The sequence below is a fragment of the Hemiscyllium ocellatum genome, chromosome 3 (assembly GCF_020745735.1).
Source record: "Hemiscyllium ocellatum isolate sHemOce1 chromosome 3, sHemOce1.pat.X.cur, whole genome shotgun sequence".
In the NCBI taxonomy this organism is placed as follows: domain Eukaryota; kingdom Metazoa; phylum Chordata; class Chondrichthyes; order Orectolobiformes; family Hemiscylliidae; genus Hemiscyllium; species Hemiscyllium ocellatum.
The window spans coordinates 143050475-143076050 of record NC_083403.1 but is presented as its reverse complement, the minus strand read 5'-3'; the positions used below and the strand labels follow the sequence as shown (position 1 = coordinate 143076050).

At 43.0% G+C, this 25576-nt stretch overlaps 1 protein-coding gene across 10 annotated transcripts in view; it reads left to right on the top strand.

Moving 5' to 3' along the window:
• The window catches only part of dnmt3ab (DNA (cytosine-5-)-methyltransferase 3 alpha b), a 608585-nt gene that overhangs the window by 313380 nt on the left and 269629 nt on the right, over positions 1-25576 (top strand). For all 10 annotated transcript variants that reach the window (XM_060854172.1, XM_060854193.1, XM_060854182.1 and 7 more), the window contains one exon: positions 24867-24913. In XM_060854172.1, the coding sequence (XP_060710155.1) occupies positions 24867-24913 (47 nt within the window). The remainder of the gene's footprint in view (positions 1-24866; positions 24914-25576) is intronic.

The following is a 25576-nucleotide window of genomic DNA, read 5'->3' as shown; positions in this document are numbered from 1 at the left end:
CCCACATCTTTCCACTGAAAGCAGGTTTACCTCAAGGACTGTCATCCCACTGGCTTCAACAAGTGTAAGGGCTGCAAACACAGCAGGAGGTGGGCATAAAATGTGTTTCCACATCAGCTTGGTTAAAATCATCCATTAAGACTACCTTCCTGTTTGCATTCGATCTTTAAACCTCACAGAGCAGTTTGTCTTAATCTCTGCAAAACAGCATGAATAGGCCAAACAGATGACCACATGAAAATCTGATGTTAATCTATTTAATTGTTTAGATTGAAAAATGCTGGTTAGCATAAATTCAGATAAAATCTAAGAACAGATTTCTCAGCCTTGTGTAGCACCTGGAATTAGTATACATCAGCACCATCAAAATGTAATTCTATGAACAAAATGTATCTGGTGGTGTACTTCATTAAGTCTTCTTACAAAGCAGATATGTTTGGTTGATATAAAAGTTCCATTTATTAATGAATGATAAGATGTCAGCACTGCAAAATGAAACAGGAACTTGCAGCAAACACCTCCCTGACCCATGTGACTAGATACTTTCAGCCAAAAGGCATAAAACCATGAGAGCATAAGACATAGGAGTGTAAGTAAGGCCATTCGGCCCATCGAGTCCATTCCGCCATTCAATCATGGCTGATGGGCACTTCAACTCCACTTACCCACATTCTCCCCATAGCCCTTAATTCCTCATGACATCAAGAATCTATCAATCTCTGCCTTGAAGACATTTAGTGTCCCAGCCTCCACTGCACTCTGCGGCAATGAATTCCACAGGCCCACCACTCTCTGGCTGAAGAAATGTTTCCACATTTCTGTCCTGAATTGACCTCCTCTAATTTTAAGGTTGCGTCCACGGGTCCTAGTCTCCTCGTCTAACAGAAAAAATTTCCTAGCGTCCACCCTTTCCAAGCCATGTATTATCTTGTAAGTTTCTATTAAGTCTCCCCTTAATCTTCTAAACTCCAATGAATACAATCCCAGGATCCTCAGCCATTCCTCGTATGTTGGACCTACCATTCGAGGGATCATCCGTGTGAATCTCTGCTGGACACGTTCCAGTGCCAATATGTCCTTCCTGAGGTGTGGGGACCAAAACTGGACACAGTACTCCAAATGGGGCCTAACCAGAGCTTTATAAAGTCTCAACAACACAACAGTGCTTTTATATTCCAACATTGCATTCGCTTTCTTAATCACGGACTCAACCTGCATGTTTACCTTTAGAGAATCCTTGACTAGCACTCCCAGATCCCTTTGTACTTTGGCTTTACGAATTTTCTCACCGTTTAGAAAGTAGTCTATGCTTTTATTCTTTTTGCCAAAGTGCAAGACCTCGCATTTGCTCACGCCAGACATTTGTTCAATAGTGAAACGTAATGACCCTGAACTCATTCCCAAGACAATGGTGAAGGCAGAGAGGGTCAATGATTTCAAAAGGAAATTGGATGAGCTTTTGAAGGAAATAAATTTGAAAGGCTATAAGAATTGAGCAGAGAGGTGGGACTGACTGTTCCAGAGAGAGTTGGCCTTGACTTGATGGGCTGAATGGCCCTCTTATCTATTGCCAGTGGCACTGTGAGTCAAGAGAACGGTGCTGGAAAAGCACAGCAGGTCAGACAGCATCCGAGGAGCAGAAGAGTCGACGTTTTGGGCATAAGCCCTTCATCAGGAATAGTAGCATCAGGAATTGTAACCCTAGATACAAATCCACATTACCTGACAATATGCCCTTCATTTCCACCACCAATACTTGGCTCTAATTGATAATGTTAAATAACTGGTAATTAAACTTTTTAAACAGCAGAATTTGTTCTTGGATGAACAGTCAAAGGAAGCATTGTAAAAAGCACAAAAACTTTCTTTGATGGGAATTTGCTTTTGTGTCATTTCCCTGAAGCTGCTATATTCTGTCTAAGATGGCTTTTAAAATAAAATTGTTCACAGCATGTGAGGGTCAGTAGCAGAGACATTTATTGTACAACCCTAATTGCCCTTGAGAAGGTGAGGATGAGCTGCCTCCTGAATGGTATATGTTCACTTCTAGTGGTATTGAAGAGAGTTCCAGGTTGTTGTTTCAGAGTGTTACAAGGGGACATAAATTTAAAGTGAAGGGTGGAAGGTATAGGGGGGATGTCAGGGGTAGGTAGGTTCTTTACCCAGAGAGTGGTGGGGGCATAGAATGCACTGCCTGTGGGAGTGGCAGAGTCAGAATCATTGGTGACCTTTAAGCGGCAATTGGATAGGTACATGGATAGGTGCTTAAGCTAGGACAAATGTTCGGCACAACATCGTGGGCTGAAGGGCCTCTTCTGTGCTGTCTTGTTCTATGTTCTCCCCTCAACCACCCTCTTTCCAAAGAAAATAATCCTAATCTACTTAACCTCTCTTCACAGCTAGCACCCTCTATACCAGGTAACATCCTGGTGAACTTCCTCTGCACCGTCTCCAAAGCATCCACATCCTTTTGGTAATATGACAACCAGAACTGTACGCAGTATTCCAAATGTGGCCAAACCAAAATCTTATGCCACTGTAACATAACTCTAGTACTCAATATCCCATACGAGGAAGGAAAGTGTGCCATATGCCGTCCCGATTCCTGAAGAAGGGCTTATGCCTGAAACGTCGATTCTCCTGTTCCTTGGATGCTGCCTGACCTGCTGCGCATTTCCAGCAACACATTTTCGGCATATGCCGTCTTGACCACTCTACTGACCTGCGTTGCCACCTTCAGGGTACAATGGACCTGAAAACCCAGATCTCTCTGTACATCAGTTTTCCCCAGGGATTTTCCATTTACCGTAGAGCTCGATCTTGAATTGGATCTTCCAAAATGCATCACCTCGCATTTGTCCAGATTGAACTCCATCTGCCATTTCTGTCACCAACTCTCCAACCTATCTATATTCTGCTGTATTCTCTGACAGTCCCCTTCACTATCTGCTACTCCACCAATCTTGATGTCATCTGCAAACTTGCTAATGAGGCAACCTACACCTTCCTCCAAATCATTTATATATATATCACAACAACAGTGGTCCCAGCACTGACCCCTGTGGAACACCACTGGTCACAGGTCTCCATTTTGAGAAGCTCCCTTCCACTACTACTCTCTGTCTCCTGTTGCCCAACCAGTTCTCTATCCATCAAGCTAGAACACTCTGGACCCCATGCAACCTCACCTTCTTCATCAGCTGACCATTGGGAACCTTCTTAAATGCCTTGCTAAATTCCATGTATATGACATCTACATCCCTTCTCTCATCAATCAACTTTGTCACCTCTTCAAAGAATCCTGTTAGGTTTGTAAGACATGACCTTCTCTGCACAAAACCATGCTGCCTATCACTGGTAAGGCCATTTTCTTCCAAATGGGTATATATCCTGTCCGTTAATATCTTCTCCAGTAGCTTCCCTAACATTGACATCAGGTTCACTGGTCTGTAATTGCCTGGATTATCCCTGCGACCCTTCTTAAACAAGGGGACAACATTAGCAATTCTCCAGTCTTCTGGGACCACCCCCGTGTTCAAGGATGTTGCAAAGACTGCAAACTGTACTCATACCACCAGCTCACATTCATTATCAAGCAATCAGCATTCACACCAGATCAGCTCTATTCACTGAGTCAATGATCGCTGTATGTGCAAATACCTTATACCTGATGAACTGACCATGAGTTCACAATTTCATGGGCATCTATCCCTCTGCTACCAAGCTGCCTGTAATTGAGGTATGTAGGTAGCAGGCATTTACACTGGCCACTGGGGGATAATGGCTGACAACATTTGGAGAATGACTGTTTGGAAAGACATTGGAAGAAGCAGGCAGAAACAGAAAGCTCAGCTCCCTGAAAAGAGAGAGCAGGGAATCTGCTGCAGTCGATGGTACAGAGATTGTCATGTTATTGAACATAGAACATAGAAAAATACAGTGCAGTACAGGTTCTTTGGCCCTCGATGTTGCGCCGATCCAAGCCTACCTAACCTATACTAGCCCATTCTCCTCCATATGCCTATCCAATGCCCGTTTAAATGCCCATAAAGAGGGAGAGTCCACCACTGCTACTGGCAGGGCATTCCATGAACTCACGACTCGCTGAGTAAAGAATCTACCCCTAACATCTGTCCTATACCTACCTCCCCTTAATTTAAAGCTATGCCCCCTCGTAATAGCTGACTCCATACGTGGAAAAAGGTTCTCATGGTCAACCCTATCTAAACCCCTAATCGTCTTGTACACCTCTATCAAGTCACCCCTAAACCTTCTTTTCTCCAATGAAAACAGCCCCAAGTGTCTCAGCCTTTCCTCATACAATCTTCCTATCATACCAGGCAACATCCTGGTAAACCTCCTCTGCACCCGTTCCAGTGCCTCCACATCCTCCCTATAGTAAGGCGACCAAAACTGCACACAATACTCCAGATGCGGTCGCACCAGAGTCTTATACAACTGTTATTGTGAGGATCCTGGGCCGTACCAGGTGATGCTTCACACATAATGGCCACCACGTCACAAACCATCATTGCCCAAAATGGAAAGCTATTAATGAACAGGGTTCAACAGGAAGTCATACAAGTGGGGTGTTATCCTCTACATCACTGAGAGGCAGCCATTGTAAATTTAGTCAGACAAAATTCAAACCAAATTCAATAATTGCAAGTATAGTTACCGGTTTCCTCTGGAAAATTCCAAGTACTTTATATGAATCAAAGTAAAATCTAGAGAGAATATTATGGGAGACTGAAAGCAAACCTGGCCTTCAATAAATTTTCTCTCCAGCTGCTTTCATCAGTAACACTCTCTGTCACAGCTAATAAAAGTGTGAGATGATAAATAATGAGTATCACGAGTAATCATTATCAATAATGAAGATCATTACCAATATACACCAGAAGATGTATCTGAGTGATCAGTATTGGTGTGTAATAAGTTTTCACCATTTACTGACAGTGGCAGTGAGATTATGCCTTTGCCACTCAGTTATTACTGTAAGTTTAGCATCTGAAACTTGACTTCAGTGGTTTGATAATGTAGAGTCATTGCATCTGTATGTGTGCAAGATAGTTGTTCATCTTTTGGACTGGTTGAAAATTCTAAATTTGTTCAGTTGCTTGAGATATTAGATAATGCCATCACACTTCTCAGAACAGTCAATGTGAATTTTCCCATCACTTTATCATTTGTTACAATGTAATTTCAAGGTGACTCAATTTTACTTTCCAATTTAGTCTTTATTGTTCTTTGAGAGTACTTCTATGCAGCGATGTTATATTTGAATGTTCCTTATATGACTAATTCTGAATTTTAAGAATAGTTTGGATCCCAGCCATCACTTCAAAGCATCACTGATTTTGAGACTCTGCCTTAACCACCCACTGTCCCTTTTAAAGTTAGGAAAGCATCTCTCAGCCAAAAGGAAACTTGGCAACAAACATTTCTTAAAGTAAATTAGCATCCATTTAGTATTGGATTCAGACTTTATGGTAAGTCCTAGGTTTGAGTAACAGACAGAATATTGAAATTTATTATGAATGAGTTCTATTTTAATGAGCCATATTCAAGTCTGACTACACTTTGTGTAATATAAACTAGAGGACAGAACAAGGACTATGCAGGTGAATATTGACCAACGTTTGGCTGGTGGTGGGAGGAAAACTTGCTATTTGACCAGTAATGATCAAAGACTGAAGTGCTCAGGTTTTGAAGTTTGTTGCACTTCAGTCAAGTGCATCAGTTGTTGGAGACTGGAAGGTGCAGTTCACAGGTGAGACTGTATGCACTCTCAGCTGGTGAGCTGGCAGCTGGAAAGGGCATTTAGATTTGGTGAAATGATGGGATACCTGAACCTGACTGCCTGCCCACATCCACCAGGAGGAAAATGGTATTGGTACACCAACTCCCGCACCAACACATACACCTAAACCTACACCTGCACTTACACTTACACCTACACCTACACCTACACCTGCACCTATACCTGCACCTACACGTACACCTACACCTACACCTACACCTGCACCTATACCTGCACCTACACCTACACCTACACTTACACCTGCACCTGCACCTATACCTGCACCTATACCTGCATACACCTACACCTGCACTTACACCTGCACCTACACTTATACCTACACCTGTACCTGCACCTATACCTGCACCTGCACTTACACCTGCACCTACACCTACACCTTTACATACATTTATGTCTGCACTGAAAACTAGACCTGCACCTACACCTAGTCCTGCACCTACATCTACACCTAGACTTACACCTGTACTACACTTACACTTGCAACTAAACTTAATCTATACCTTCACCTACATCTACAGCTATACTTACACTTGCGCCTGCTCATACACCTGCACCTACACTTGTTCCTACACCTACACCTACTCCTGCACCTACATCTACACCTAGACTTACACCTGTTCCTTGGATGCTGCCTGACCTGCTGTGCTTTAACCAGCAACACATTTTCAGCTCTGATCTCCAGCATCTGCAGACCTCAACTTTTACACCTGTACTACACCAACACCTGCAACTAAACTTAATCTACACCTTCACCTACATCTACAGCTATACTTACACTTGCGCCTACGTCTGCACCTACACCTGTACCTGCACTTACACCAACACCTAAAACTGCACCTACACTTGCACCAACACCTAAAACTGCACCTACACTTGCACCAACACTTGCACTTACACCTACACCTGCACTTGCACCTACACCAATACCTACACCTACACCTGCACCTACACCAATACCTACACCTACACCTGCACCTACACCAATACCTACACCTACACCTGCACCTACACCAATACCTACACCTACACCTATACCTGCACCTATACCTACATATAAACCTATACCTGCACCTACACCTGCACCTACACCAATACCTACACCTACACCTGCACCTACACCAATACCTACACCTACACCTGCACCTACACCAATACCTACACCTACACCTACATATACACCTGCACCTACACCTACACCTGCATCTACACCTATACCTACACCTGCACCTACACCAATACCTACACCTGCACCTTCACCTGTACCTGCACCTATACCTGCACCTACACCTGCACCTACACCAATACCTACACATGCACCTTCACCTGTACCTGCACCTATACCTGCACCTACACTTACATCTGCACTTGGACCTGCACCTATACCTGCACCTACACCTACACTTACACGTGCACCTGCACCTACATCTACACTTACACCTAAACCTACACCTACACCTGCACCTACACCTACACTAATACCTACACTTAAACCTGCACCTACACCAATACCTACACCTACACCTATACCTGCACCTATACCTAAACCTACACCTACACCAATACCTACACCTACACCTGCACCAATGCCTACACCAACACCAACACCTACACCAACATCTAAAGCTACACCTACATCTGCACCTACACCTGCACCTACACCAACACCTAAAACTGCACTTATGCCTACAACTACACCTACATCTACACCTACACCTGCACCAACACATAAAACTGTACGTACACCTGCACTTGCACCTACACCCACACTAACACCTACACCTGCATCTACACCAACACCTAAAACTGCACCAATATCTGCACCTACACCTACACTTATACCTAGAACTGCACCTACACCTATACACACACCTGCACCAAACCAGCACCTAAAACTGTTCCCAAACCTGCATCTACACCTACACTGACACCTGTACCTGCACCTACACCTAAAACTGTACGTACACCTCTTGCACCTACACCTCCACTGACACCTGCATCTACACCAACTCCTAAAACTGCATCTACACCTGCACCTACACTTACACCTAGAACTGCACTTACACCTACCCCTATACCTATCCTGTACCTACACCAAAACCTAAGAATGCTCTCAAACCTACACCTACACTTACACCAACACTTGCACCTACGCCTGCATCTGCATCTATACCTACACCTGCACCTACACTGATACCTGCACCTACACCTACACCTTTACATACACTTATGTCTGCACCGACAACTAGACCTGCACCTACACGTAGTCCTGCACCTACATCTACACCTAGACTTACACCTGTACTACACCTTCACCTGCAACTAAACTTAATCTACACCTTCACCTATATTTACAGCTATACTTACACTTGCGCCGACACATACATCTGCACCTACACCTGTTCCTACACCTACACCTGCACTTGCAGTAACACATAAAACTGCAACAACACCTAAACCTACTCCTACACCTGCACCTACACTTACACATAAAACTGCACCTACTCCTGCACATACAGCTACACCTACACTTACACCTGCCTCTACATTTACACCTACACCTGCACCTACACCTACTCGTATACCTGCATCTACACTTACAAATACACTTACATCTGTACCTACACTGCAACTACACCAACACCTACAACTGGTCCTAAACCTGCACCTACACCTAAAACTGTGCATACACCTACACCTGCAGCAACACTTACACCTACACCTGCACCAACAGCTGCACCTACACCTACACTGACACCTGCACTTACTGCCTCGCTACCCACGGAGGCCCATACATGACCAATTAATGACCACGTAACACCTCATCTGACAGTAACTGGTATCAACCCAGCTGGGAAGGAGTTGGTGATTGGAAAGGGGGTGTGGGGATTGGGAGTGGGAGTGAGAGCCGGGGATGTGGTGTGATGAGTTGGAGAGTAAGTGGGAGTTTAAGAAGTTGGGGGTGGGGTGTGAGAGAGTGGGTGGACTGTGGGCAAAGAGTGGGGTAGTGTGTGATGGGGGAGAGGGAGTGGGGGTAAGGGTGGGAAGTGTGGGATTTGGGAGAGAGCAGGGTGAGAGTGGGGACTGTGGTATTTGAGTGAGAGCGATTGGTGAGAGTGGGGAGTGTGAGATGGGGAAAGGAAGGGAGTGTGGGATGGGAAGGGGGGTGGGAGTGAGGAGGGGAGTGTAGGATGGGGAGAGGGAGTGGGGGTGAGGAAGGGAGTGTGGGTTGGGGAGAGGGGGTGGGAGTGAGGAGGGGAGTGTGGGATGGGGAGGTGGTGGGAATGAGGAGGGGAGTGTGGGATGGGGAGAGGGAGTGGGGTGAGGAGAGGAGTGTGGGATGGGGAAGAGGGAGTGGGGTGAGGAGGGGAGTGTAGGATGGGGAGAGGGAGTGGGGGTGAGGAGGGGAGTGTGGGATGGGGAGAGAGAGTGGGGGTGAGGAGGGGAGTGTGGGATGGGGAGAGAGAGTGGGGGTGAGGAGGGGAGTGTGGGATGGGGAGAGGGAGTGGGGGTGAGGAGGGGAGTGTGGGATGGGGAGAGAGAGTGGGGGTGAATAGGGGAGTGTGGGATGGGGAGAGGGAGTGGGGGTGATGAGGGGAGTGTGGGATGGGTAAGAGGGAGTGGGGTGAGGAGGGGAGTGTGGGATGAGGAGAGGGAGTGGGGGTGAGGAGGGGAGTGTGGGATGGGGAGAGGGAGTGGGGTGAGGAGGGGAGTGTGGGATGGGGAGAGGGAGTGAAGAGTAGGTGTGCCCCGTGATCAGAAGTGTTGGAAATGGAGTGTAGCTGGCTGGGGTCACCATTACGTCACTAAGATCCCACTCATGAAGCCAGCCCCCAGTGACAGGGCTTTTCCTCAGTCTGTATCTGAGCACATTCGATTCCTTGGGCAGCAGGATTTTCTGACCATGTTGGGCAGGCAGGAGTGTGAGTGGTACTGATCCCATTCTCCCGGTATTTAAAATCATAAAAAGTGAAATGAGTTCCTTTAAATGTATGTGCTCTGACCCATTTGATTCTCTGATAGTCACTGCATTCAATCAATCAACTCATTTGACCTGAATGGATGCACGAGAATATTTCCCCTTATCACTCCAGTAAATCAGGCATTTCGAAATTAAAATCCACCACTCCTTCAAGAAAATGGGTTATCTGGCAGTTATCCAGAGGGATCTGGGCCAGTTTTCTGCTTGCTGAGCTGGCTTTCACTCGTGTGGAATGTGTGTGCACAGACAACAACCGCAGGCTGCGATCTCTTCAACACGATCTCCACCCAGCTCACACTGACCCCCTTTCTCTACTGAAGACTTTGATTTGGTCATAAAATGTTCTTGTGTGAAATGTGCTAGCGAGCGAAGAGGCCTGGAAATAAGGTGAATGTGAATAAAAATATCCTCTGGCAAGATTTTCTATATTTCTTTGCTGGAACTTGATGTGAGCTGAAGTGACTTGTAAGAAGGAGATGATAAATGAGAGAAGCCTACTCTAGCCTTGAGAAGATGACTTTATCCTGAAATTTAGATTTGCAGTGGGTTTGCTCTGACATTAATCTATCGCATTTCTTTTTGCTGATCATTTCCACTTGTGGATTTCTGCTGAATACAATTTTCTGGCATATAAGAGCATGTCCCTCCACGCCTGGGTGTGCATCAGTTCAGAAAGAAAGCTCACCACCACTTCTGAAAGGACACTTCAGGAAGGATGGGCTCTGAATGCTGAGCTGGCCACTTGCATCCACATGCCATAAATCTTTTTTTATAATTGGTTGCTGTAGTCAAATTTCAGAGAACAGGTTTCTTGTTCACTGGGTAGTAGAGAGGTGTAATGTGAGATTCTGATGAAAATGAGGGTTTTTTTGTACCAAAGGTGAACTGCCTGCACGTGGCCTTACCAAATAAAGTTGTGTCTGCCTGTTCAGTCAGTTTCCTGGGAAGCTCTGACAAAATCAGCTTCTGGGGGTGGCTAATGCACCAAGGAAGCAGTCTCATCCAGAAACAAGATCAATCACAGGGACAGCTCCATCAGTAGCTGTTAAGGTAACAACAGCACTGAACTTTACTGCCTTCAGATCATTCCAAGCCATTTGTATGTCAAATCAATCAGTAGTGCACTGGTGCACACAATAGAACTGTCAGATATATTGTCCACAACAGCTAACGCATTCCTGTTTTCTCACATAAAGCAAGCAGCTGTATGAAAGAGATCTCTGTTTTTTTCATGTGGTGTTGTTCCACAAATTGTAGACATTATTGATAGCAGAGCTTTCAATTCCTGAACTGGAATCCATCGGGTGAATTTTCACTTGGACCATGGATACCTGCCCAGTATTATGGAGCTGCCTGTGATATATTCATTTCACTGCATTCACTGAACATTCATTAAGTTAGGCGACAGACAGATAGTCAAGAGCATGGAAAACGTAAATCCCAAAAATGACATTAAATTGAAGTACAAGTGTGGAACAAGGTTCAGGATTAATTTTCAAACGTAGCAACAACTCTGTCCACAAATGTAGAAAGCACTGCCTCAATGGCAATACACACAGGCTTAAAGAGAAAACAAAGAAGATACAACTATTTAAATTTAAGGGATCCAATTCAGCCCCTCAATTCCTGCTCCACCATTCAACAAGATCGTGGCTGACCTGATTGTATCTTCAAATCCTCACTTCCACCTACCCCTAGGATATTTCCTCACTTCACAAGGATCAATCTACCTCTGCCTTAAAAAAAGTAAAAGGCTGTGATTCCACAACGTTTTTCAGAAAGAGAGCTCCGAAGATTCAGGATCCTCTGAGAGAAAAGAAAATTGCCTCATCTGTCTTAAATGGATGAGCCATGCTCCCGGTTCTAGGTTTCTCCATTTACCTTCTGTCTGTTTACACTGCAAAGACCCTTCAGGATCTTGTACTTTCCAATCAAATCACCTCTTAATCTTCTGAATTCCAGCGAATACAAGCCCAGCCTGTCCAACACTTCATCATAGCACGACCCTCTCATTACAGATCTTACCCTGGGAAGCCTATTCTGAATAACCTTCAACTCATTTACATTCTTCCTTAAGGAGGTGACCAGTACTCTGTACAGCTTCAAGTGTAGTATCAAAAGTGCCCTGTCTCACAGGAGCGTAACCTCCTGTTTTTGTATTCAGTTCTCTCTGCAATAATGATAACTAATTACTTGCTGAATCTGCAGACGAACCTTTTGTGACTAATGCACAAGGTCTCTCTGCTACTCCAAACTCTGCACACTCCCACCATTTACATAATATGTTTTTATTTATATTCTTCCTCCCAAAATGGGCAATTTCACATTTTCCTACATAATGCTCCATTTGCCACATCTTTCTGCAGTCAGTTACCCATTTCTCTCTTTTCTCAGCTGCCTCCTGTCTTCTTCTTTTCTATCTAGCTTTGTGTGATCAGCAAATTTGGAAATTTGTAACATTTACAGAAATTGTTGAGGTCCCAGCACCAATTCCTGACCACGTCACTTTACATCTTAAACCTTAAAAAGACCCTTTCATGTCAGCTGTATGCTTCCGGTTGGCCAGTCAGTCCTGTATCCATGGCAACACACACTGCACCATGAACTTGTATTTGACACAGTAACCTTATATGTAACCCCATATCAATTGCCTTCTGACATCTAAGTACAGTACATCGAATGGTTCTCCTTTATCTGCACCCCCCCTCAAATCACTCCAATAAATTGATGAAGCATGATTTCTCTTTCACAAAACTATGTTGACACTCTATGACTGTATGATTCTATCTGCCAACGACTTCTCATGACCTTCCTGGCTCTTCTCAGCTCTCTCTTTAGATCTTTCCTGGCTAACTTGTAACTCTCAAGCGCCCTAACTGAGCCTTCACATCTCATCATAACATAAGCCGCCTTCTTCCTCTTGATATGAGATTCAACTTCTTTAGTAAACCAGGGCTCCCATGCTCAACAACTTCCTCCCTCCCTGACAGGTACAGTCATAGAGTCATAGAGATGTACAGCATGGAAATAGACCCTTCGGTCCAACCCGTCCATGCCGACCAGATATCCCAACCCAATCGAGTCCCACCTGCCAGCACCCGGCCCATATCCCTCCAAACCCTTCCTATTCATATACCCATCCAAATGCCTCTTAAATGTTGCAATTGTACCAGCCTCCACTACATTCTCTGGCAGCTCATTCCATACACGTACCACCCTCTGCGTGAAAAAGTTTCCCCTTAAGTCTCTTTTATACCTTCCCTCTCTTACCCTAAACCTATGCCCTCTAGTTCTGGACTTCCCAACCCCAGGGAAAAGACTTTACCTATTTATCCTATCCATGCCCCTCATAATTTTGTAAACCTCTATAAGGTCACCCCTCAGCCTCCGACGCTCCAGGGAAAACAGCCCTAGCCTGTTCAGCCTCTCCCTGTAGCTCTGATCCTCCAACCCTGGCAACATCCTTGTAAATCTTTTCTGAACCTTTCAAGTTTCACAACATCTTTCTGATAGGAAAGAGACCAGAATTGCACACAATATTCCAACAGTGGCCTAATCAATGTCCTGTACAGCCGCAACATGACCTCCCAACTCCTGTACTCAATACTCTGACCAATAAAGGAAAGCATACCAAACACTTTCTTCACTATCCTACCTACCTGCGACTCCACTTTCAAGGAGCTATGAACCTACACTCCAAGGTCTCTTTGTTCAGCAACACTCTATACCTATATCAGAAATATAAGAATGACCAGTAAGATTAGGGCCAATCAAGCATAGTAATGGTCAATTGTGCCTGGAGTCAGAGGAGATGGAGAAGTGCTAAATGAATACTTTTCATTAGTATTCACACTAGAAAAAGACAATGTGGTCAAGGAGGATGCTGAGAAACAGGCTACTAGACTCAATGAGATTGAGGTTCACAAGGAGGAAGTGTTAGCAATTCTGGAAAGTGTAAAAATAGGTAAGTCCCCTGGGCCGGATGGGATTTATCCTAGGATTCTCTGGGAAGCCAGGGAGGAGATTGCTGAGCCTTTGACTTTGATCTTTATGTTGTCGTTGTCTGCAGGAATAGTTCCAGAAGACTGAAGGATAGCAAATGTTGTCCCCTTGTTCAAGAAAAGGGGTAAAGACAAAGCTGGAAATTATAAACTTGTGAACCTTACTTCGGTTGTGGGTAAAGTGTTGGAAAAGGTTATAAAAGATCGGATTTATAATCATCTGGATCTGAATAAGTTGATTAGGAATAGTCAACACGGTTTTGTGAAGGGTAGGTCATGCCTCACAAACCTTTTTGAGTTCTTTGAGAAGGTAACCAAACAGCTAGATGAGGGTAAAGTAATTGATGTGGTGTATATGGATTTCAGTAAGGTGTTTGATAAGGTTCCCCACGGTAGGCTATCGCATAAAGCACGGAGACATGGGATTGAGGGTGATTTAGCAGTTTGGATCAGAAATTAGCTAGGTGAAAGAAGATAGAGGGGTGGTTGATGGGAAATATTCATCCTGGAGTTCAGTACTAGTGGGATACTGAAGGATCTGTTTTGGGTCCTCTGTTTGTCATTTTTATAAATGATCTGGATGAGAGCATAGAAGGGTGGGTTAGTAAATTTGCAAGTAGGTAGAGTTGTGGATAGTGCTGAAGGATATTGTAGGTTACAGAGTGATATAGATAAGCTGCAGAGCTGAGCTGAGGGTGGCAAATGGAGTTTAATGCAGAAATGTGTGAGGTGATTCACTTTGACAGGAGTAACAGGAATGCAGATTACAGGGCTAATGGTAAGATTCTTGGTAATGTAGATGAGCAGAGAGATCTCGGTGTCCATGTATATAGATCCCTACAAGTTGTCACCCAGGTTGATGAGGCTGTTAAGAAGGCATACGGTGACTTAGAGTTTATTGGTAGAGGGAATGAGTTTCGGAGCCACAAGGCCATGCTGCAGCTGCACAAAACTCTGGTGCGGCCACACTTAGAGTATTGCGTACAGTTCTGGTCACCACATTATCGGAAGGATGTGGAAGCTTTGGAAAGGGTTCAAAGGACATTTACTGGAATGTTGGCTAGTATGGAGGGAAGGTCTTATGAGGAAAGGCCAAGGGACTTGAGGCTGTTTTCGTTAGAGAGAAGAAGGTTGAGAGGTGACTTAACTGAGACATATAAGATAATCAGAGGGTTAAATAGATTGGACAGTGAGAGCCTATTTCCTCGGATGGTGATGACTAACACGAGGGGACATAGTTTGAAATTGATATAGGACAGATGTCAGAGGTAGGTTCTTTACTCAGAGATTAGTAGGGGTGTGGAACGCACTGCCTGCAACAGTAGTAGACTTGTCAACTTTAAGGGCATTTAAGTGGTCATTGGATAGATATATTGATGAAAATGGAATAGTGTAAGTTAGATAAGCTTCAGATTGGTTCCACAGGTCGGCACAACATCGAAGGCCGAAGGGCCTTTACTGCACTGTCATGTTCTATGTTCCGTGTTCTAAACTGAACCATTTATTGGAGTTCTTGGGAGAAGTAATACATGCTCTCCATGTCGGTGTGGAGGTTGCACATTCTCCCCGTGTCTGCATGCGTTTCCACCGGGTGCTCCTATTTACTCCTACAGTCCAAAGATGTGCAGGTTAGGGTGGACCGGCCATGTCGAATTGACCATAGTGACCAGGGAAGTGCAGGCTTGGTGGGTTAGCCATGGAGAATGCATGGTTACAAGGGTAGGGGTTGGGTCTGGGTGGGATGTTCTTCGGAGGATCAATGTGAACTCAGGCCAAATAGCCTGTTTCCACACTGGGGGGAATCCTATGATTCTAATGCTGCAGATAAAGGAGAACCATTGGATGTACTTCAACTTCCAGAAGGCATTTGATATGAGGCCATGTCAAAGATTACTGTGGAAAAGAAAAGTTGATGGTGTTGGGGCTAACATTTGTTCTGTGGCAATGCTGCAGTGGGCTAATGCGCCTTCTTTTTCTAGATGAAAGAACAGGACTAAGTTAAATGATTTTTCTCATATGAAACTGTCTTTGATATTCAGGATAAATATTCATCCCTGGATTGTAACTATGTTAAGACATTTTATAATATGAAGTGAAAATTAATGTAAAGAGTTAACAGTGACCAAATGGACATGTGTTCAGCATGTATTTGTCTGTTCAGGCCATGATTTCTCTTTCTGAGCAAGTTCTGGGATTCTTATTCGATTGATCGAAGTCTATCAGATAGCAAAGAATCTGCTGTATCTCGACAGGTTACACAACCTCACTGCAGAAGGAAACCTGTAAACTGGCATCAAAGCAGGATATTGTGACATGACTAAACAACAGAATCATTGTAACTTTGTGAATCACCAATTCAGCACAGGATTGGCTGGAACTGTATCTTCATACATCAGACAATGAAAGCACCTGGGCTTGTGTCAGCTCAGGAGACGAGAAAAATAATTTTGTCAAGTCTTGAAAGTGACAAGTCGCCTCGGACAAACGGAAGGCGCTATATTATTTCTGTTCTTTATGTTCTTAGGCTGATAGAGGGATGTGAAAGCTGCCAATGTTTCACTTCAAAGTGTGTGAGCAAAAGTGCCCACATTTCACTAGTGTTACCTTAAAGTCTGTATTTTGTCATTTTCACAAAATAAACAAAAATACCGTAAGTAATGTTTGGCACTGATTCTGCATAGTTTTGTTTATAAAAATACATCGTATCAGAACTTTAAAAATATTTACTGTAGTTTTTTGAAGATTAGAGCGTAGCTTTTGATAAAAGTCAATAAGAGCTCAGAGAGCTTGTAAAGACCATATACATATGGCCTCTTGTGTGGACTGTACTTACAGCTGCTGTTGCTGTGTTGCTCTTAAATATAATCCAGGCAATAGGTAAATCTTCTATCAGTCTTAAAGTACAGAGCAGGAAATGGAGGCTGAGTTTTCCAACATACAACACTGCTTTGTGTAGTAGAAACCATGGGATTTTTTTACTGCTGACTGAAAATACCTTCTCTGAAGCAGTCCTACTTTCAATTATCCAGCATTGAATTAATGCTCAGCTTTCCTTTTCATGCTTCTTTGCTATCTCCTGATATCCAATAGACTTTAAGGAGGAAATATCACATCTGCAGCCTAAGGTGAATGTAACTCAATTACAAAGATGTTAAATGATAAATAATTCCATCTGGTTTTATTTCCATATTTAATCATGGAAACAGAGGAGGGATGTGGCAGTAGGGACAAACAATGATTCAGTCATGAAAGAAAGCATTCATGCTTCCTGGATTGGCTATGGTGGAGGAAACTGATATCGGGTTTAGGCGATAGCGTTTCACACAACTGGGCAGCTGGTAACATTATTGGAGGTGCATAGGTGTACATGGGAGCAGAAGAGAGTATAGTCAGTTTTGCGAAAGTTTAATGAGTGCACTCAATGTCAAATAGACAGTGGTGATGGCTTAGGAATTGTGGAACAAGCAAACAGGTTGTGCAGAGAATCAGTTATACTCATGTAGAAGTTGATATCGTGTGTCTGTCTAATATCACCTGAGGCTAGTGATGAAGAGAAATGATAACTACATGTAGGGACATGGGAGAAAAAGTTTTAGGAGAAATTGTGAAGAGAATGTTTATGAGTCATTACATGGAGTGTGTTGTTATATGAGAGTGTAGATTGTAGAGTTGACTTTCTCGTTATCCATCTGCGAAAAGACGAGAGAAGGGCCATGATGCCACGGTGCTGGGGAAGGAGTTTGTGGAGGAGAGCCCGACATGGACAGCGAGTGAGCAATGTTATTGTTGGCAGCTGACAGGTTACAATTGCTAAGGAAACTCAGAAGCTGCAAAAAACAATTCCAATTGATTTTATTTGTAATTTTTCTCAGTGAGATTATAGTTCTTTTCTAAACTGGAAGCCTGATTTGAGGGGATTAATCATGGAGTGATAGAAAAAGTAGTATAATTGCAAGGTCTCCACATTTTTCAATGTTCTTTAAAAGCAATGAGTTGTTCAAGATGCAGGGGAAGGAGTAACTCACTAATTACACATTTCCAGAAAGACTATAGCTCTGAAATTCAGATCCCCCCTTCCTTTCAAAAATACCTCCTCCTCTCTTTCACTGCGGGATTAGTGAATTTATCATCTAAAGTATCATTTGAAGTGGAAAGCTTCAAAAGCATTAAAATAGCCACTATTATTATGTATACAATTGGTGAGAATTTTAGGAATTACTTCTGCAAGCATTGTGTATGATTGTATAAAATGTAAGTCCATCATGTGAATTGCAGTTTGCTGGACTTTGTTATTTTCTTAAATTGAACACAAAGACGCAAGATATTGGAGCAGGAGGAAGACATTTACTTTCCTGAGGTTGCACTGACATTTAATAGTAATACCTGATTGTTCCCATTGCTCGAGGTTCCTGACTGTTCCCTAACGCTTCATTAAAAATCTGTCCAAATCATCTCCGGGTATATTCAATGAGCCAGCCTCCACTGATGTCTGGATCAAAAATATCAAAGAAATAACTTTGTAAAAGCAGAAACACCTCAGAAGAAAATTATACAAGTGGATTTTGTAACTGATCATGCAGTGAGATAGAGAAAGCGAAAACAGGTTATATCAAGGCTTATGGTCATAGATAATCTTCCAATAAACACTGTAGCAGACCAATCCCACTTCATGATAGTGTATGAAATCTTTGTCCCTGACTTCAGAAGCAATAATTGTTTCTGTAGTTTATCTTAAACGTAGCGTTTGGAATCTAAGTATATATTTGTGTAAGGCAGCCATTTTGGCGATGTATAACAAAATGCTAACATGTATAAATGAACTTGAAGGATTATGTAAATTGAATCCCCACCCTTGGGTTATTAACCTCCCTTGTAATACAGTCCTGTGCACTTGGCTGCTTGCTATGATTATCAAGAATAATTGATTATTTATTCAAACTGGGAATGCCTTCTATTGTTTTTGCAAAAGTGCAATGTTCTTATCGACTTCCCTTAAAATCTAGAGATAGGAACTTTCTGATCCTGGGGGTGTATGCTGTTATTTTCTTCCTTCCTGTTGGTTTGCTGACCCCATTTGGTGAGACCCTGTTCCTAATTCACTGTTAGTTATATTGGTTTGCCTAGTCCACTAACCTCTTCATCAACAGTAACTATAGAAACTTATTCAACATCTTTATCATTTCTTTATTTTCATTGATAATCTCACCATTAGCAGTTTTCAAAGGGTTACTCCTGACCACGGTCTCTTTCCAAATTGTGGAATTATTTTGCTTTGATATTGTTATCTCTTACTGTCTGCTGGTCACCCTTTGATACTGCTTAATTGTTTTCCTTTTGCTCAGATGTATTTAATTTTTAAATAAAACCTGAAAAAACTGCAGATGCTGTAAATCAGAGACAAAATAGAAATTGCTGGAAGAGCAATTTGAAAACAGCTTAATATCAAAGCTTATGGTCAGAGATAACCTTCTGAAGAAGGGTCACTCAACACTAAATGTTAACTCTGACTTTTCTCCACAGATGCTGCCAGACCGGCTGAGGAATTGTTTCCAGCAGATTCTGTTTTTGTCTCTATTTATTTTTTGTAGTTTTGTAGGATTTGTCTTTTAGTGTAATGCTGTTTCTACCTCTTTAGTCATATTTGGCTTGTTTTTTGCCAAGTGAAGGGTCTTGCCCCTCAGGGATATAAACCTATTTCATATTATGTCAAATTCCTTTTTGAACTTTAATCCTCTGACATTTTACTTATTGACAGTTTTGCTCCGTTTACTTTGCATACTCTATCTCATTACATTAAAGTCAGTCTTATATACATCAAAGCTTTCAGCTGTTTTATACTTATATACTTGAAATACTATAATGAACTCAACCATATTATGAGAGCAACTAGTTATTCACTTTGTTAACTAAGTCTACCTCATTATTAAATCTAACATAAAATTGCCTCTGATTGTTTCTAGAATACACTCTTGGACTAAAAAGAATTCAACCCTTTCTAAGATTTGCTCGTCTGCTTTATCCAATTAAGATAAAAGTTAAACTGTCCATTAAATCTATTCCACGTTTGCTTCATGCATCTTTAAATTTGCAGTTTTAAAATTTACTATTTTACTTATGCCCTTAGAGTCACAGAGTCATAAAGCATGGAAACAGAGCCGTTGGTCCAACTCATCCATGCCAACCAACGTTTCCCAAATTAAATTCATCCCATTTGCCTATATTTGGTCCATATCCTTCTATACCTTTCCTCTTCATTCCATATACAAACCACCCTCTGTGTGAAGACGCTGCCCCTCAGGTCTCTTTTAAATTTTTCTCCACTCGTCTTAAAACTATGCCCTCTAGTTTTGAACTCCCAACTCAATGGGAAAGACCTTTGTTTTTCACCTTATCTGTGCCTCTCAAGGTTTTATAAACCTCTAGAAGATCACCCCTCAACCTTCTCCGTTTTTGAAAAGGTTCCATCCTATCCAGCCTCTACACTGAAACTCACTCAAACTCTTCCGTCTCAGCAACATCCTTGTAAATCTTTTCAGACAATTCCCAACTTTTGGACTCGATTTACCTTGTACAGCTGTAGTGTGCATCAGCAGAGAGTGTTTCCTTAGAATGTTCTCTTCTATCTGTCTCCCATTTCTATAATAGTGTCACACGTGGGTTGTAAAGTGAAAAAGACTGGGCTGGAATGTACTTCTTCATTCTCCACCTTCAAACGTTATGGTTCTGAAACAGAGTTGAATGTTATCTGTTAGGCAAGAGCACCGAAAAGTGAATCATCACGGAAGGTGGAAGGTTTTGTTTTGGTACAGGTTGCTCTGCTCTAGTACGCATTTCATCAACATGAATTTGCTGTACTGTGATTGATGAATTGTAGACGCTGTTTGCAAAGCACAAACTTTTAAACCGTGTGTTGGCTGTAACATGATTACATCACCAACATGTTAAGTGCTGTTTCTAAAGCATGATTTTTCTATAGCATGGGATTGCACACGATCACAATCATCATGTTATAGAAGAACTACCTGTATCCAGAGGATCAGTCTGTTCCTCCCACTCCTAATCAAAGAACAAAGAACAAGGAAAATTTACTGCCCAGGAACAAGCTCTTCAGCCCTCCAAGCCTGAGCTGATCAAAATCTACTGTTAAACCTATCGCCCAATTCCTAAGCATTTGTATTCCTCTGCTCCCCACTTACTCATGCATCTGTCCAAACACATCTTAAATGAATCTACCGCGCCTGCCTCTACCACCTCTGCTGGCAACACACTCCAGACCCCCACCCCCCTCTGTGTGAAGTACCTGTCGCATGTATCCCCTTTAAACTTTTCACCCCCCACCTTGAAAGCATGACCTCTCGTTATTGAATCCTTCACCCTGGGAAAAAGTTTATCTCTATCCACCCTGTCTATACCCTTCATGATTTTGTAAACCTCAATCAGGTCCCCCCTCAATCTCCTTTTTTCTAATGAAACCAAACCTAACCTACTCAACCTCTCTTCATAGTTAGCACCTTCCATACCAGGCAACATCCTCGTAAGTCTTCTCTGCACCCTCTCCAAATCATTCACATCCTTTTGATAATGTGGCGACCAGAACTGTACACAGTATTCTAAATGTGGCCGAACCAAAGTCTTGTACATGACTTGCCAGCTCTTATACTCAATACCCCGTCCAATGAAGGCAAGCATACTATATGCCGCCTTGATCACTCTATCCACCTGTGCAGCAACCTTCAGGATACAAAGGACCTGCACTCCCAGATCTCTCTGCTCATCAACTTTTCACAAGAAATCCTCAAAGAAAATTGGAGAAATAATTCGATAAAATAAACCTTCTGCACCACATCTGCCCTAAATGCTGCCATTTCTAATATTCATCTCTTTTCCTTCTTCTTCCTGTAAATGCACTGAGAAGCTGGGAGGCCCTTTCACTGCCACCATCAGCTCGCCAATCTTCCTGATGTGGCCTGGCTTTATAAGGGGCGGCATGGTGGCACAGTGGTTAGCATTGCTGCCTCACAGCGCCAGAGACCCGGGTTCAATTCCCACCTCAGGCGACTGACTGTGTGGAGTTTGCAATTTCTCCCCGTGTCTGCATGGGTTTCCTCCGGGTGCTCCGGTTTCCTCCCACAGTCCAAAGATGTGCGGGTCAGGTGAATTGGCCATGCTAAATTGCCCGTAGTGTTAGGTAGGGGGTAAGTGTGGGGGTGGGTTGCACTTCGGCAGGTCGGTGTGGACTTGTTGGGCCGAAGGGCCTGTTTCCACACTGTAAGTAATCTAATCTAATCTAATCTTATCTTCGGCACTTTGGAGACGTCACAGAGAATCTTGAAGCTGTTCATGTCTCATATTTATATAAAGATTGCCTCACAGTCAGTGAGGGAGCCTTCCCCATGCAGTTTCTCTGAGGTTAATTTATGTCTTCATCGCTCTCCTGTACCTCTTTATTAAATGGATTCAGCTAATTCAGCGAGAACTCAGCCCTGTAGCAGGCAATTAACTTGCATCACTGCCTGACAACTCACCCATTTCAAATTAAGGAAGTCAGAATCTGTTGATATAAATTTTTTTATTTGTTGATTTGGATTTTCCAAGCTATGAACATTTCTGAGATGCTTTTGAAGATTGAGGCACTGTGTTCAGATGTTTTAAGAACAGCAAAGGGGAACTCTGACTGGCAGTACTGTTTTGTTGATAATGAGTCTCACCCAGCTAATGTGTCATATTTGGCTCAGTGGTCACTCTCATTTCTCAGTCCGAAGGGAACAACTTCAAGTCCTATTGCAGCACATTACTGAGAAAGTATGATATTGCCAGAACTGCCATCTTTCAGATAAAATATTGATCCACCGTCTTATTTGTAAGCTCAAATGGATACAAAATATACCACAGCATGAATCAGAGGAAAGTGAAAGCACTCTGCTAAAGTCCTGATCAACGACCCTCCACCATAGCTACCCCCCAAAAGCACATTGACTGTTGTTTAGAACACCTGCTGTTTGCACATCAACTGCCAAAGGTGCCTGGAGGAACTGGACCTCAAACACAATTCGGGATGCCCACAGTGTGGACATAGGCCATTCAGCCAATCACGTCCACACCAACTCCCCAGACCAACAATCCCCCCCAACTCCCTCATTCCTCTCCCTATAACTCTGTATTCCCCGTGGCCAATCCACCTCACCTGCACATTTTGGACTGTGGGAGGAAACCAGAGCACCTGGAGGAAACCCATGCAGACATGGGGAGAATGTTCAAACTGCTCAAGGGTGGAATTGAACCTGGATCTTTGGCGCTGTGAGGCAGCCGTGCTAACCACTGACTCACCGTACCATCCTAAGCATGTTCACGGTGCCATACAAATCTGAGTGTTTTGTTTTATCATTGATTCGCAGTCCCTTCCTTTCACAGTAACTCATCTCAGCTCCATTATCACATCCTTGGCTGCGAACACATTTGACAATGACACAATGCCTTGTAATGTTTGTGGAAGAAATGAAGTCACTTGGTCTGCTTTGTACTTGCCTTACAATGTGGTGGTCTATGTTGACATGATAATGTAATGCATTGTTGTCAAAGGAGAAAAAAGGATTTTCCACAAACTATTTCATAAGTATGAGATCTTCTGAGTGTGCTAAGCTATCATGTCACTACTTTTCATTTCTTTACACATTTATCAGTTAGATGTTAGAAATGTTCCTGGAAAGCTTCATATACCTCTGCTAACTGGCTCCAGAGACCAATGTAGTAGCCTCCCAGTGGTATGTTTGATGTGGAGGGTGTGTGGAGCAGATATTTAGCCAGGCTGGAAGCTGTCAGCCACTCAGTCTGTGATGGGGTTAATTGATGTCCACTCAAGGATTTTGTCCCACTCTTGCTGGGCTTCACCAGTTACAGCTGGTGGACTCACCATGTGAGTAGCCAGTTATAGGTCCCGGGCGCTGGGGAAGTGGGCAGTGTGACCCCTGCTTTCAAGCACTCATTGCCTGATCAAGAGGGCCTGCAGTAAGAAGGAAGGAGTCTGCTGAGAGTTACCCCCAATCCTCGGCATCTCTCCCCTCTCCCCTCCAACTCCACCTCACAATCCCTGTCATTACATTCCAGGGTTCGTGGAGATCCTAGGCCTCAGCTAGGTATCGTGCAGAAAGCAACCACTGCCTCCTCTGATTTGTCAGCAGCTCTGAAAGGGATGAGACTCCCATCCAATTAACATGACCAGCTTCCCAAAAAGGCAACACAGGGCTCTCACCCACTCTTTGCCCAATACCACCGTTCTCTCCATTGAATACCTGCTTGCTCTTTTAGGGCAGTTGGCTTACCTTTTATTATTTGGAATTGTGGGGAAGGGAAGTAATTGTGCAAACATAGTTGTCATATAACTTCTGACACCTCCAGCTGAAAGGTCAACTTCCTTTGCAACTAACCCCAGTTTGTTGGAGCAGAGGCCACTTGAAACTTTTGGAAATGTAATCCATTCTGGCTCACTGACTGAGGGATTCCATGATTTGGAGATGCCGGTGATGGACTGGGGTGTACAAAGTTAAAAATCACACAACACCACCTGATGAAGGAGCGTCGCTCCGAAAGCTAGTGCTTCCAATTAAACCTGTTGGACTATAACCTGGTGTTGTGGGATTTGTAACTGAGTGATTCCAATGTGGGAGAGAAGAAAAAATGTATTTTGAATTGATAAAGCAGCTCCCAGCATTAACCCTGAACCCCATGACAGAATTTAAGGCGATATCATAGATATGTGGTTTATAAAGGAAATATGAGACCTCAGCTGTGTGGGTCACACACATTCATTTGCAGGAAAACTGAATTTCACTAAGTGGGAAATACAGATTTCTTGACAACCTCAGAACTTAGCTAACTGCCTGTTATTCACCCCCTACATAAAGGACTGCATACCATTTCAAGACTGTTTGTAATTATAATCAGACTGCCTGTAAAGTTATGGTAGAATCCAGGTATTATTATTTTGTGTGTTTCATATTGAGGTCTCATACGTTGGGTGATATCATGCAGCAGAACCCTAAATGAGTTTTTTTGTTCTTTTTAGGATCTGAGGAAGACACCACATCAACACAGGAATCAGTAAAAATAGAGGTAATATCCTTTCTTTTATCTTATGTATGATATAAATGTCTCAATGTGCATGGGAGTGAGTTTTCGGGGAACATTATTTCCTATTTCATGATACTTTGCTCAACAGCTTTTCCATCAGAATGTTTATGTCACTCCCTGTCCATTCAATGCTGCATTACATCATGGAGGGTTCCAGGCAGAGGAGATGAAAGTGGATCCAGTAAACATCCCATTATTTACAATATTACAGTTTGGTCGAATTGCCGTGAATGAAATCCCTGGATTCATATCACACGCATTTAAAACATTATTTTGAATTCTGTTCAATGCACAAGCACACTTTTTCTTATAAAGTAAATTCTCTAAGTTTCACATTATGTCGGGGACAAGCCTGTTAATTTATATCTAGATAAGGTTTGTTCATTGTTATTAAATAGAGATGTGAATTACACGACCATACACATGCTCACAATTTATTCATGTGTAGCTTCTGTATGAAGCCATCATATTTCATCAGAAGTCCCACAAGCCGGGTATATGTATCGTCAATGTTTCAGGTTCATTTATACCACACTCTGCATCAAAAAACAATTAGGTGATTTATGAGGTTTTTTTCATTCATACATCAATTATCAACAGTCACTGTTGTTACTTAATAACTACAAATATTGTCCTACGCTGAGT